The sequence below is a fragment of the Phoca vitulina genome, unplaced genomic scaffold (assembly GCF_004348235.1).
Source record: "Phoca vitulina isolate PV1807 unplaced genomic scaffold, GSC_HSeal_1.0 scaffold37, whole genome shotgun sequence".
Lineage (NCBI taxonomy): Eukaryota > Metazoa > Chordata > Mammalia > Carnivora > Phocidae > Phoca > Phoca vitulina.
In genome coordinates, this window is record NW_022589740.1 from 14586736 (window position 1) to 14601653 (window position 14918).

Here is a 14918-nt window from a genome sequence, read left to right on the forward strand (position 1 = left end):
AGAGGTTATTCAGCTTTATAAGTGATTCACGCTTTTTTGTGTGTGTAGGTGTGAAAAGCAACATAAAAACGTGTACAAGTTATGGGGTTCAATTAAGCAAGGAACAGGATGACAACAAGAAGTCAGATCATTTTAGAGTTCTATATGGAGGGGCTCTTGACTCAAAGGGTGAAGGAATAATCTCAAATGTACAGAATATACATAATCGGAATCTACTAGAGAGAAATGTATCACCTGGTTATCTTTTGGAACGAGGGATAGTCTTCAAAATGGAAAAACATCTATTCATAAGCTGAATGATTCATTTCACTGTGGCTTTTTCTAAACAGAACATGAATGAATGGAGGCAACCATAATTCACACCTGGAAACTGGAAAGATAAATCACTAACCTTTCATAGGACCATTCTTCAGTTTGAATCCACTTTGCTCAAAGTATTTTTCTAGCCTAATCCATTTGACTTGAATCAATATAGTTTTATTCCAGTTTTTACCAGATCATTAAATTATGGCATGATGATCTCATAGAAGAAACCAATTGCCCCTAAACTATTTTTTAAAAAAGCTTCCATGTCCATCCTTTTAGTTAAAACTTTCAGAAGTTCCAAATTATACATCACTAACTAAAATCTCACCTTGAGAATCAACTTTGTAAAGGTGCCAAATGCCAATTCCCTCCCAAATTATTTTTATAAATTCTATAAAATACCTATCAAACTCTTAAAAGAATTTTTCAGGGAATTTGACAAAGCGATTCTAACATTTATACAGATGTATAAATTGTCTAAAAGAGTAAAATGATTTAAAAGCATAGAGGAATAAAGCATAGAGGACTTGCCCTATCAGATATCAAGATATATTACAAAACTATAATAATGAAGCAGAGTGGCATTTACCAGGAACAGGAGCAGTAGATCAATGACACTAAAGAAAAGCTTAGAAACAGAGCCATAGACATATGGGAATTTGTTGTGGGACAGAAATGACACCACAAATGGATAGGACAGACTGCTCAGTAACTGACACCAGGGCATTTCACTCTCCACATGAAAAAAAATCAAACTAGGTCTTAGCTAGGTGCAAAAATTATAAGTTTCAACAACTTTTAAGTTCTGGATGGTGTGAAATAGACATTTTTCTAGTATCGTTCACATTGGTTACCTCTAAAGATTGCAAATTTGGGAAAAATAATTGCCAGGGAAAGGTTCTGGAGAATAAAGTAGGAAACAGAAGGAGTAAATGAAGCCTTTTCACTTCTTTTCAATAGAGTCTTATGCTTGCTTTCAATTTTAGCAAATTTTAAATAATTACTAAAAAGAAAGAAAAAATAATTTGAGGAAAGGTAAAAAGAGGTTAGTCAAATGGAAACTCTTCAGTCAGTGTTAGGAACTGAACTGTGTTCCCTAAAATTCTTTATGTTGAAGTCCTAATCCCCAGTGTGGCTGTATTTGGAGACAGAGACTATAAGGCAGTAATAGTTTCAATGAGGTCATAGAGGAGGGACTCTAATCGGTTAGGAATGGTGTCTAAAAAGAGGAAGAGACACAAGAGCTCTGTCAGTGCACAGAGCAAAGGCCATGTGAAGACACAGCAAGAAGACAGCTTCCCGCAGAGCAAGAAGAGAGGCCTCATCAGAAACCAACTCTGATGGCACCTTGACCTTGGACTCGCACAGCTCTGAGATAAAAATTTTTACTGTTTAGGGGCGCCTGGGTGGCTCAGTCGTTAAGCGTCTGCCTTCGACTCAGGTCATGATCCCAGGGTCCTGGGATCGAGCCCCGCATCGGGTTTCCTGCTCAGTGGGAAACCTGCTTCTCCCTCTCCCACTCCCCCTGCTTGTGTTCCCTCTCTTGCTTTGTCTCTGTCAAATACATAAATAAAATCTTTAAAAAAAAAAAAATTTATTGTTCAAACCACCCAGTCTGTGGGAATCTATTATGGCAGCCTGAACAGACCAATACACCCAGCAACCTTTTCCTTCCTCTCCTACATCCGTGGATGGTGTTTTCCTTTTGCCATGATTTGCCAAACTTGGGATTCCAGATTTGTCCTTTTCCAAAAAACAAATTTAACACTGGGTCGATCCATAAGGTGAACTATGATCAAAATTAAGGAAATTTTCATTTTCCTCCATTTACAAAAGAGAAAGGTAAAACCAGTTACCAACACGTAGTTTAAAATGCAAATTGCTGTTAACATTTGTATTCTGCTAGAGTTATTTTTGCCCATAAGCTTGTGTGATATTATGATTTTTAATAAACACAGATTTGGTCTTTGCCCCCGTTTCTGGTACAGAGCCCCTAAAACCCTTGAAATTTCCTAAATGCTAAGAAAGAAAAAGATGCTGGAGGTTGAATCAACCACCAATGGCCAATGATTCAACCAATTATGCCTACGTAATAAAGCCTCCATAAAACCCCGAAAGGATGGCATTTGGAGACTTCAGGTTGGTGAACACATGGAGGGGCTAGAAGAGTGGCTTGCTCAAAAAGAGCACAGAAGCTCTGGGCCCCTTCCCACATAGCTGGTCCTATGCATCTCCTCCATCTGGCTGTTTATCCTTTATAACATCCTTTATAATAAACTGGTAAACATAAGTAAATGTTTCTCTGAGTTCTGGACGCCTTGCTAGCAAACTAATTGAACCCATGGAAGAGTTCTTGGGAACCTCTGATCTCTAGCCTATCAGTCAGAAGCACAGGTAATAACGTGGACTTGTGACTGGCACCTGATGTGTGGGGAGGAAGGGTAGTCTAGTAGGACTGAGCTCTTAACCTATAGGATCTGATGCTATTTCCAGGTAGATAGTGGCAGGATTTAGTTAATTACCTGGTGGTATGTTGGAAAAAACACACACATGTCAAAACTGGTGTCAGAATTAAAGGTTGGTACGAGCACACATCACTCACAAACCACAGATCAAATACAGTGCTGTATATGAAAAACCATCTTCATTATCCAAATAAAATACAGAGGCACCTGGGTGGCCCAGCTGCATCTGACTCTTGCTTTTGTCTCAGGTCATGGTCTCAGGGTTGTGAGGTGGAGCCCTGCATCAGACTCCGCACTGAGTGTGGAGCCTGCTTAAGATTCTCTCTCTCCCTCTCCTTCCGCCCCTCCGCACCCCCTTCCACTGCTTGCACTCTCTTGCTCTCTCAAATGAGCAAATGAAAATACATGCTTTACATGTATTTCAATCACTAGAAGCTCTTGCCAAAGGCCCTTGCCATTTACATGTCTCAGTAATTCAAGTAATCTATCTATTGGCATTCAAATAATCATTCTCCTTCAAAAAAAATCCCACATTTCTTTTTTAAAACTTCCCTTGGAGGGGCACCTGGGTGGCTCTGTCAGTTAAGCATCTGCCTCTGGCTCAGGTCATGATCCCAAGGTCCTGGGATCCTAATCGAACCCCATGTCAGGCTCCCTACTCAGGGGGGAGCCTGCTTCTGTCTCCCTCTTCCTCTGCCCCACCTCCCCTCTCAAATAAATAAATAAAATCTAAAAAAACAAAAACAAAAAACCTTCCTTTGGAAAGGTAAATAAGACGCAATAAAGCCCTTTCATTGAGTCCATTCAAGATGTGAGAAAACTCTCCCAATAAGTTTTAAACAGAGTGCCTAAATATTAAAAGAAATCTTATTTATCTAAGTCTTACCTGATTAAATTCTGGCAGACCTGGCATCCTGCAGTACATCTAAATTAAAAAGACAAAACCTCTGTTAGGTTAGTGATATATCTGAAAGCATATTTAATGCTTATACCATAAACATCCGTTATTTTCCCTGATCTAAAAAATCAGGGTTTGCTGAGTACTCATATATCATTCCCCGAACATTCCCATATGTCATTTCCCAAATATAATTACACTGCAGCAACCATGACCTAATTGACAGAATGCCGAATTTGGAACCTAAATACCTGGATTGAAATCTCACTGACTTAACAATTTCTCCCCAAGCACTGGTTTTCACATTTGAAAGTAATATCTGTCCTCTAAGGTTATTAAGAGGATTACCTGAGATAATGTGTGTAATGTGTCTTAGAGTGGTGTACTGCAGTATATAAAATAATGGTGGCTGTTACTACCATTACACTCTGAAGATAACAGAATTCTTGAGAATTCTGAGAATTAAGAAAAAATATATATTTATGTTTATAAATATAGAATATATAGACATATAATTATATAAATATTTATATATAATGGTACATTATTTATATATTAAGTATGTATTATATATATTAATTATAATACTATATATTATTTTAAAACCATAAAACACTATCAAATCCAAAGACAGCTGGTATGATTATAAGTATTACCCTTATTAATCTTTTTAGGATTCAAAAGAAACTTCTGAAGTTAGGGGATCATTGTGATCATCACAGATCATATTTTAGGTATAAAGGAGTTTTAACTAGAAGAGAATACTAGTTAAAACAATGGAAGAAAGGACAGTATTCAAAGAATCAGGGTCATTCTAAATTATTCAGAAACAAATACTTAGGCCTTTCACTTCTTCCTGTCCTAGCCTTTTGGGACTCTCCTTTCTCAGAAGCTTCACTTCAACAACAAATTCAAAATAAGGAGGAAAAAAGATATTGTAATCAAGTCTATCAGATTTCTTTCTTATTAGGAACTATAAAAATAACTGCTAAAAGATCAACTTTTATCTAATTTTAAAACCACGAACTACCACCTTTTTCTTCTGCACCGTCAGGAAGAAAACTTCACAAAAGCTATAATTTTGAGATTCTTGCTGGGATCTAAGAAAAAGGCTGGCATAGGAAGATCCATAATCATCCATTAATTTTTTTTTCACAATCACATAAAAATAGAGAGGACTTTTTTTCCATAAAATGCAGATCTTGGACCATTCCATAATATGGAATTATGATCACTGATATTCTTCTTGAGTCTATGGGCTAATGGCCTACGGGTTATCACATTTCACTAGGTTTCAAGATGATCATGAAGATGATTCTCCATTTACAGAAGCAGGACTGTGTGAGCTCAGTCTGACTTCCATTGTAACCACCATCACATCACAAGATATCATAAAAGATGAAGGGAAAAAACAAGTTTACCTTGCCATTCTGTAAACATTTTATAAGGGGGTAAAATGAGAACTTCCAATCACAGGGCTTACAAAGCCCAGGTAATTCAGTGAGGGTGGGGCTAGTAAATATTTAACAAAGGCAAGGAACACTGTTTTAGTCATCCCCAAAGATCAAGAATTTCAATGACCTCACCATGCTACCCTTCATAAGCATACAACTGTGATTTCTGAACTTTCAATGAATATAAGGTCAAATGCTAAAAAGAATCTAAAAATAGAGTGGTCCCTCTAATTAAAATACTGCTCTTCTATTTTTCCCTTCCCCTCTACTCTCCAAGGGCAATGCCACCCAATCTTAATTTCATGAACCCAATTACCCTGGGGAATTTTCCATAGCCCTTTATTCTCCTATCTTTCACAGGCTGCTGATTTGAACTTTGTTCTACAAGTAGAGCTTCCAAAGGGTTCTCAACAACTCAGAGCAGTCAAACTCAAGTCATTCCATCTGCTGTCCATTATCGGCTCAAGCAAAAACCCTCTGGGGAAAACGTGGAATCGTCTGCATAATCTGAACACGGGGTCCTGAAATATCCCAAACTGTCACTATTGTCACTATTTTCCATAAACGCTTGAGTTGGGGATAAGGAACGTTCACAATATTTTGAATATTCAGTATTCAGAAGTTCTGGGGAATGGAATGGTGGAATGGATACAGCACTAGATATTTCCCTAATTTCTTTTTTTTAATTAAGTTTTTTTTTTAATTCCAGTATAGTTAACATGCAGTGTCCTATTAGTTGTAGGTGTACAATAAAGGGATTCAACAGTTCTGTACAGTACTCAGTGCTCATCATGGTAAGAGCACTCTTAATCCCCTTCACCTATTTAACCCAGCCCCCCACCCACCTCCCCTCTGATAACCACCAGTTTGTTCTCTATAGTTAAGATTCTGTTTCTTTCATGGAACACTACATCAAAAACTAATAATGTAATGTATGGTGATTAACATAACAATAAAAAATATTTTAAAAAAATATTCTGTTTCTTGGTTTCTTTTTTCCCCCCTTTGCTCATTTGCTTTATTTCTTAAATTCCACATATAAGTGAAATCATATGGTATTTGTCTTTCTCGAACTGACTTATTTCACTTAGCATAATACTCCCTAATTTCTATTCTCCCACTAAGAGAAACATGAGCATTAGAGAAATGAAATCCACAGCAATAGTAACAGTTATGTCATTATGATAAATTTTTTCTTCTTTACACTTCATTAAGTCATTAAACAGATATTAATCAGGAGGCTTCTACACAGCAGGTGCTGTCAGAGGCTTGAGTAAGGTACGAAACTGACAAGGTCCCTGATCTTACCCAGTTGTCTACAATAATCCTGTATTATTTTTATAAAGACAAAGAAACAAATATTGATTAAAAATAAATAAATGCTAACTTCACAGATATGATTAAATCCTCTAGAAAAATCACACCTCTAAGTTTCCACAAACAGTCCTCAAAGTAGTGTTGCTTTAAAATGAAAAATATTAAAAATTGTACCTGTGAGGGTCTTTTGAGCTAGGTATGATTTTGTTACATTCTCTCTTGTTGAACACTCCTTCAATCCAGGATTTCTGGGACTAAAGAAAAAGTGTCGTTATATTTATATTGTAATTGAGAAAGCAATGTAACCACAGTAGTTCAGGTAGGCAAGATATATTTAAATATCATGGAGATGAATTAAAATGCCAAGATCAACCCGAAACAGGCTAAGCATTTATTGGCTTCTATCACAGACACAAACCAAATGTGAACACAAAAACATTCACAAAATTAATACATCCATAATCTCATTTTCAGCAAAATGTCCATAAATGCACAAAACTCTAGGAAGGAAGGAATGTTATAACTGAAGCATTCCCTTAATTCTGCTAAAAGTCACTTAAAAATCTTGTACCATAGTCCTATAGAGTGAATTTCAGGCTTTCGAATTTCAAAATTCTCACTCATAAAGTTCCACTTTGGCTAAGATTTCACGGAAGCTGGAACCTCAGCAAGATTCTGTGCAAGGATTTCAATCTAAAATGGACCTGGAGCATATGAAAAGTAGAATCTCACACATGTACCCTCAGAAGAAGAGAACTTAAAAACTGAGACACTGATTTCCAGTAAATACCTTATTTACAGAAGACTGAGACTTATCTCCTGACCAATGAACATCTGCCAAGAATCTCTCCCCAGTCTCAAGCCAATGAACTTACAGCTTGGACTCTAGCTGGACTTCCCCCTCTTTGAACTTCTTGCCGGTAAATATAAACCACCCCAGCCTTCAATGGACTCACGTGTAGTTTGCTCCAGTGTTTTCCTGAATTACAATTCTTTTGCTCCTCTGGAATAAATTCAATTTCTCATAACGAGAACTTGCTTCGGTTTACCTCCGTATTTAGATAGGCAATCTGATACCCATTCCGTACGCATGGCTTACCACGGACTGGGCTGCTTCAGGCTGCACAACCCACGACCCTCCCTGAATCCAGGTGGGCCACTGGTACTTGCTCATCCTCCTAATAAAATCTCTCCCATTCTACAAAACTCAAGTCATAGCCAAGCTCTTCCATAAGCTATACTGTAAGTCCAGAAGCAGAGGATGCTGGTCAGGAGATAAGTCTCAGTCTTCTGTAAATAAGGTATTTACTGGAAATCAGTGTCTCAGTTTTTAAGTTCTCTTCTTCTGAGGGTACATGTGTGAGATTCTACTTTTCATATGCTCCAGGTCCATTTTAGATTGAAATCCTTGCACAGAATCTTGCTGAGGTTCCAGCTTCCGTGAAATCTTAGCCAAAGTGGAACTTTATGAGTGAGAATTTTGAACCCAACCAACTGATGAGCTTGGCCTTCTCCTAATTTGAAAATATTTTAGCTCTGTATGGTCTAAAAATATAAGTACAGATCTAACTTTATAAACGCATGTGTTAACAGCAGTGGCAAAAAGGTGGTGAATGGGAATCTGCTTTTCCAAACTCCGTGTTAGTGCAGTCCCCACCTCACTCTGACACCTATTCTCATCCTACAGTTGCAGGGAATGCACTGCACAAGACAACCGGTTACAAATCCAGCTGTGCCACCTCCTTATCACACTGTCCTCAGGTCCCAGATGTTCAGGACATGCCACCCTAAAACATGCTGCTTTGGCGATTAAGTTATTTTGAGCTGTAGGCACTTGAAAAACAGCAAATGCAGTGAGAGGCTTTCTCTGAACTTTCTTTATCTGCCTAAAGATAGATCTTCCAAAAGGAGCTCAACTATCATAAATCCCCAGGAGTTTCATCAACCAGAAAGGATTGACTCTTATCTCAAGAGAAGGGAGTAGAAGTCAACACCACACCCAGACAAACCTTGTCATAAACTATCATATCTCCCATCTATTCTTCTAAGAGCCCCTTCACCTCTTCTAAAAATCATTTACTCTCTTTTAAATTGACTACATCCCCCCAACCCTTCCCCTATTAAGACAGTATATGAATTCCCAAATATCACCATTTTTTGGGTATTTACTTTTGTTTTTCTGTGATGTTGTCATGACCACAATATTAAAAATTAATAAATTTGCATAGCTTTTCTTCTGTCATTTTATTTCACAGACCCAGCCATCAAACCTAAAAGAGCAGAGGAAAAGTTTTTCTTCTCCCACGATTACAAATGAGGCATTTTTGGAATCCTCTGTATACTTTAACTCATGGATTTTGTTCAATATTCACCAACCCTAAACATAAGTGTTGACTACTGAATAGAACTGTATGTAACCAGAATCCAGATCCTGTTAAGCAAAAAGGAGGTGGGGCAGGAGGGCATTGATTGATTGGTTCCTGAGCATTTTGAACATAACTATAAACCAGGAAAACTTCCCAAACCAAGCTCAGGTCATCTTAAAATTATTCTACTTCTTATCCCTTTTGCATAGTCAGCAGCTTTTTAAAAAAACATCTGCTGGGACACCTGGGTGGCTCAGTTGGTTAAGCATCTGCCTTCGGCTCAGGTCATGATCCCAGGGTCCTGATTTCGAGTCCCGCATCGGGCTCCCTGATCAGCAGAGAGCCTGCTTCTTCCTCTGTCCCCTGCTCCCCCTGGTTGTGCTTTCTCTCTGACAAATAAATTAATAAAATCTTTAAAAAAAAAAAAAAAAACATCTGCTAAGTTGGTAAAGCATTGAAAACATACACACTTGGAAAAATTCAGAATCACAGAACTCAGAATGAACTAAACAAATTAAACTCAAAATCTACTTGTTATAATAACAAATGACACAATCTTTTGGAATTGACAAACCCTGTCCCCTCTTCAAAAATTAAGAATTTCATTTATTCATTCTACAAACATTTATTAAGTCCCTAATTTTTGCAAAGCACTGAGAAAAGAGTGACAAGGGAATTCAAATGTTCTCAAAGAGCTCTTCATTCTGAATTCACTCAACCAATATATTGGATAGGCCTCCATGCTGCATGCTGGGAATACTATGGCAAGTAAGACAAGGTGTTTATCCTGATGGAACTTGGGATAAAAAGAAGGAAACAGATAATGAATTTATATTGTTAAGCTGCCTGTGCACCAATTAACTATTAAAAAGAACTCCAGGGGCGCCTGGGTGGCTCAGATGGTTAAGCATCTGCCTTTGGCTCGGGTCATGATCCTGGGGTCCTGGGATCGAGCCCCATGTCTGGCTCCTGGCTCAGCGGGGAGCCTGCTTCTCCCTCTGCCTCTCCCCCTGCTCGTGCTCTCTCTCTATCTCTGTGTCTCGAATGAATAAATAAAAATCTTAAAAAAAAAAAAAAAGAGCTCCAAAAAGGGTCCCGAGTATAGGAGCCTCAATACACAAATTAAGCAGGCTGTGCTGTCATTCATTTCTTTACAAGACTAGACATCTGACTGGTAGGACCATCTAAGCAAATTAATTTCTTCATGCCTGTTTGCTCATATATTAAAAATGGAGATAATAGCAATAATAATACCTCATAACACTGTTGAAAGGAATAGATAAATTAAAGGCTTAGAATTCTCCGTGGGACTTATTAAGGCTATAAAGCTTAGCCCTCATTATTGGTGTATCAAAAAGAAAAAATTAGCTTTTGGTGGGTGGCCAGGGAACTTAACTTTGATGTATTTTGTTTTTTCATAGAAAAATACTTCCTGACCTCCAAATCCTCCTCCTGGGACCTCTCATACTAAAAATGAATGATTTCTCCAGGTCCACTTTCCCCACTAGACTCCAGTGCCCATAGGCCCTGTGCCAGTCACTTCTGTTGCCCCAGGGCCCAGCCCAATCATTACTGAATGAACAACAAAATGAACACACCTAGACTAGAACTTCAGGAATCCATGAATACAATTTTCCCTTCAAAGGTGTATTCAGGAATCCATAAATACAATTTTCCCTTCAAAGGTGTAAACAGGAAGCCTGAGCCATAACAAGAACATGGAAACTCTGCTCCTGGAACTCTTGGATCTTATCTTAAAACTACAGGAAAAGAAAAGCAGGCTGAATTTGCAAGAGTTTCAGACAATTCCCAATTTCGAATCTTACTTTTTTCCCCTCTACTCCATAATGGTAGCCTTTTCAAAAGTATACTCTGAAGCACATCTGGAAGAGGTTCCCATGTTCAGGACAACAGAGAACAATTAGAAACCAAATGTTTGTTGGTTTTAATTCAATAGCCCACATCTATTAAGGACAAATGCCCAATGGGCTGGCTTCTGCCACTTGGAGCAGCAAACTGTCATGGGTAGTGGTAGACAGTCGAGATTACACCATTTCAGCAGCCATCACAGCAGCCTACAAAGCTGGGTGTTTTTTTAAAATATATATGTATATGTATGTATATATACACACACATACACATACACCAACACAGCACACAAGTGAGGGGAGATGTTTGCTGATTGTCACTATTATTTGGAGGAGGGAAAGGCAGAGGACAAAGAAAGGAAACTGTTGGTCTCAGGCTCAGTGTGTGGCTCGCTCTAAAACATAATCAGATTTTACTTACAATCCCAAGCCTGAGGTGAGGGTGGCCAATAACACAGAAATGTCCAAAAACAAATCCTCCAACAGAAGCTCTCCATGAATTAATCCTTCCCCTCTCTGAAAGTATTTCTACACTGCAGCTTTTCAGGTCTTCCAGAGAAGAGATTCTCTCTCAGGGGAATCTCTGAGAAGGCATAGTTTTAGAGGTATTCCTTAATTTAAAAAAAAAAAAAAAAATCTACATGTGTGCGTGAATTGTTTTTTTAACATCCAGAGGGCTGGGTGATTGGGGGTGAAGGGGCACACAGATTATAGGTCACTTGCTTTCTTTTTTAAAACTCTTCTGTACTTAAAAAAAAACAAAACAAAAACTAATGTCTAACAAATACTTTTCCAAGTGAAACGGACTACTTACTCCCCTTTTTTATGTTCCCCACACACTATCTTCTACATATCACAGCACGAACAATGCTTAATTATGCTTACTCAGGTGTTTTTCTCTTAAAATTAATCATAATCTATGTTAAGATAGAGTGTTGTCTTATTTATCTTGGAATCTACAATACGCAGGGAGGCACCAGAATGGACCAACCAGAGAAGTAATGTTTTCAGACTCCAGAAGGACATCTGATATTTCCTCTACATGGCCTCTCCATTGGAGCAAGGACTCCTTCAAACTTGAGTCACAGGTGGACGGACTTGCACACTGCACCATCTGTTTGCTCAGGGCAAAGCAAACCCATTCACTTGGAAGACTCAGCTCAGGGTCTTCTACGGGGTTCTGTCCACGTAATACAGGAATACTTCATCGGACTCGCTTGATCCAAGACTGACAGTCTCAGGCAAACCTAAAATAACCAAAACCCAAGAATCTGGCTCACCAACACTGCCACCAGTTGATCTCACTTCCAGTAAATAATCTTCCCAGCAGGCAGCATTTAGGCATACTTCATAAAAAATAATCTTACATGTTTTCTTCTTTTGAGGTAGAAAAAAGTGAGCGCTATTTTTGCTGGTAATGATTTTTTTTTTTTTTTGGTAACACCAATAAAAATGGAATGTCAACTAAGCAACTCCAAATCTCCTAAAATGCCAGTTCTCCTGTTTAGGTGAGAACTTTTGCTAACGTTTTCATTCCCTGTCTTGTTGAGCAAAGGCATTTAGAGCTTCAGAATGAACGTCTACATTATATAAACTCGTAAGTACATGAGTAAAATATTTATGAATTCTCTACAGAGCCTAATGGGGAATTGGAAGAACTCAACAGTGACCGGCCAAGTAGAGCATATCATAAAGGTTCAAACTAAACCGATGTCTTACTCCAACCCTCCCCTTCCCAAACCGGTGAAAGTCCTCATTACGTCAGTACTAACACAATTAGGACATCCTTTCCTCTGCTGTCACACAGGCTTCAGCTTTATCTAATCCCCTGGGGAATAAAACACGCAAATAAAACGTTTATAATCTCAGATCATGTTAAATCATTTTGTTAAGAGGGGACAAGAAATAGGAGGTTCATTTATGAGTATTCTTTACAACTGTCCCTGAATAGTTACACACAGAATTTAACTGAATGCTGGGCCTATTTGTTACATAACTAATCTGTTAAGATTTTCAAATTAGATGCAATTAATGAAGGATAACTGGAAGAAAGGCAGGCAGGGACAAGGGGCCATGCCCTAAGAAGAAACCACCCTTAAAAGGATTTTACACCACCCTGGAAGGAGGCCTCTACTCTTTCCACGTGATAGGTAGATGACACAAACCTGATTGGGTGACAGGCTCATGGAGGGTTCATCAGATGAAAACAGCCCACAAACAAGCCCATAAAAGCCCCTAGACTTAGAAACTATGGTGGCAACCCTCTTGGATCCCTTCCCTCTCCGGGAGCTTTGTGCCTATCGCTCAATAAACTTTGCTTTCCTACCCACCACTCCGTCTGGTCTACCTCTTCATTCTTCAAAGGGGCATGACCAAGAACCATGGGAACAGAAGGAAAAGAAATCCGTCTTTTCCAATTTCCAAGTAGCAAAATATCCATGAATTTGTTACCCATGTACACAGATCGTCTTTATTTATGCTCTAAATATCCTATTAAATTATCCAAAACTTTACTAGGACTTCATCTGAGTGAACTAATAGTCTAAAAAGCCTTTTCTTGGGGTGAAGCTATACTCTTTTTACCACAGGTGTCATTATTAGTGAAGCTATCCTTAAATAATTGACTTTTAGGAAACCCACCATACTCTGGGACAATAACACCTTTATTTGGAATTACAGGTTAAAGGCAATTTTATTTTGATCATCCATAGTAAGGTTTCTATATGTGCAGCACAGCAGAAAGAACATTGCAACAGGATTTTACTTGGTCAAATTCAGTAGAGACACGTACCACACATTTAACTTGGACAAATCTAAATTTTTTGCTAAAGGAATAAGTGAGAGCTAGAAGAAGAAAGGTGAGAGGAAAGAAAAACGATTTAAGTGTGAACAATTTCAATGCCATTTTAAGTTCAGAAGTACATAATGCCCAAGAGCATCAGTTCTCAAACTTTTGGAGCTTAGGACCCCTTCATATTCATAGAAATTACCAAGACCTCCAAAAAGCTTTCCTTTATATGAGTATGTCTACCAATATTTATGTCTCAGAATTTAGAACTGGGACTTTTTAAGATATTTACTCATTAGTTCATTTTAAATAAATCATTTTAAATAAATCTATTTACCTATTTATGTTAACATACATACTTTTTATGAAAAAAAATTTAAGATTCATAATGTTTTTATTTTTACTTAATTTTTTAAAAAGATTTTATTTATTTATTTGGAAGAGAGCACACAAGCAGGGGGAGTGGGAGAGGGAGAAGCAGGCTCCCCACGGAGCAGGGAGCCCAATGTGGGGCTCGATCCCAGGACCCTGGGATCATGACCTGAGCCAAAGGCAGGTGCTTAACCAACTGAGCCACCCAGGCACCCTGAGATTCATAAAGTTTTAGAGAGAAGAAAGTTGTCTTATATTTTTTAAAATATCTTTAATGTCTGGCTTAAAACAGCTAGATTCTCATATCTGCTTCTATACTCAACCTGTTGCAATAAGTGGTTTGGCTTGAAGTATGAAGAAAATTGGCCTCACACTGACATGTAACCAGAAAAGGAAATAGTATTTTAATAGCCTTTTTAGATACTGTGAATTCATCATGTAACCTCAGGAAAACTCCACTGTACACTCTTAAGAGAATGAGTAGAAAAGGTAAATAATGTCTTAGCACCATTATAAAAATAATTTTGATTTTGGGGGCCCTTTGAAGGGATCTCAAAGACCCCCAGGAATCCATGAACCATGCATAGAAAACCACTGCCCAAAAGTGATTGCATGGAGTCACTTGAGTATGAGCGTGAGACAGGGTCTACTGATTCCTTGTTGGTCTCAGATCCCACACACGTTTTAGTCTGTGCATCTCATTCCAATGAGTGCATGCTAGTTATTTCAACATCCCCTACTGAATCTGGTGCTCAACTGAAAAGAAGTTTCAACATAGAGAAAAAGCAATTAGAGATCAAATCTTCACATACGATGCTTTATGAGCAATATAGGGACTTTTGAAAGATAATTTTGACTGTATTCATTTCTAACCTTTTGGCTGACTTTAGTGCCTACCAAATTCTCCATCCCAAAGATGTCACTGCAGCATAAGTAGGGGATCAGCCCTTCAGAATCCATAGGTGGCATATATTTTATCTGTTTATCCATTCTTCCTTTAAAATATCAATATCTCTAAGAATAATAGCTTCATTCGTTCACTTATTCATTCATTCAAAAATACTTTGGTTGGCATATATTATTC

General features: G+C 38.1%; 1 protein-coding gene across 2 annotated transcripts in view; it reads right to left on the minus strand.

Annotated features, from left to right (window-relative positions):
• Window positions 1–14918, minus strand: part of TRPM6 (transient receptor potential cation channel subfamily M member 6) — a 142861-nt gene that overhangs the window by 113304 nt on the left and 14639 nt on the right. For both annotated transcript variants that reach the window (XM_032427461.1, XM_032427462.1), the window contains exons 2-3: window positions 6615–6694; window positions 3658–3696 (exon numbers count right to left, since the gene is read on the minus strand). In XM_032427461.1, the coding sequence (XP_032283352.1) occupies window positions 3658–3696; window positions 6615–6694 (119 nt within the window). The remainder of the gene's footprint in view (window positions 1–3657; window positions 3697–6614; window positions 6695–14918) is intronic.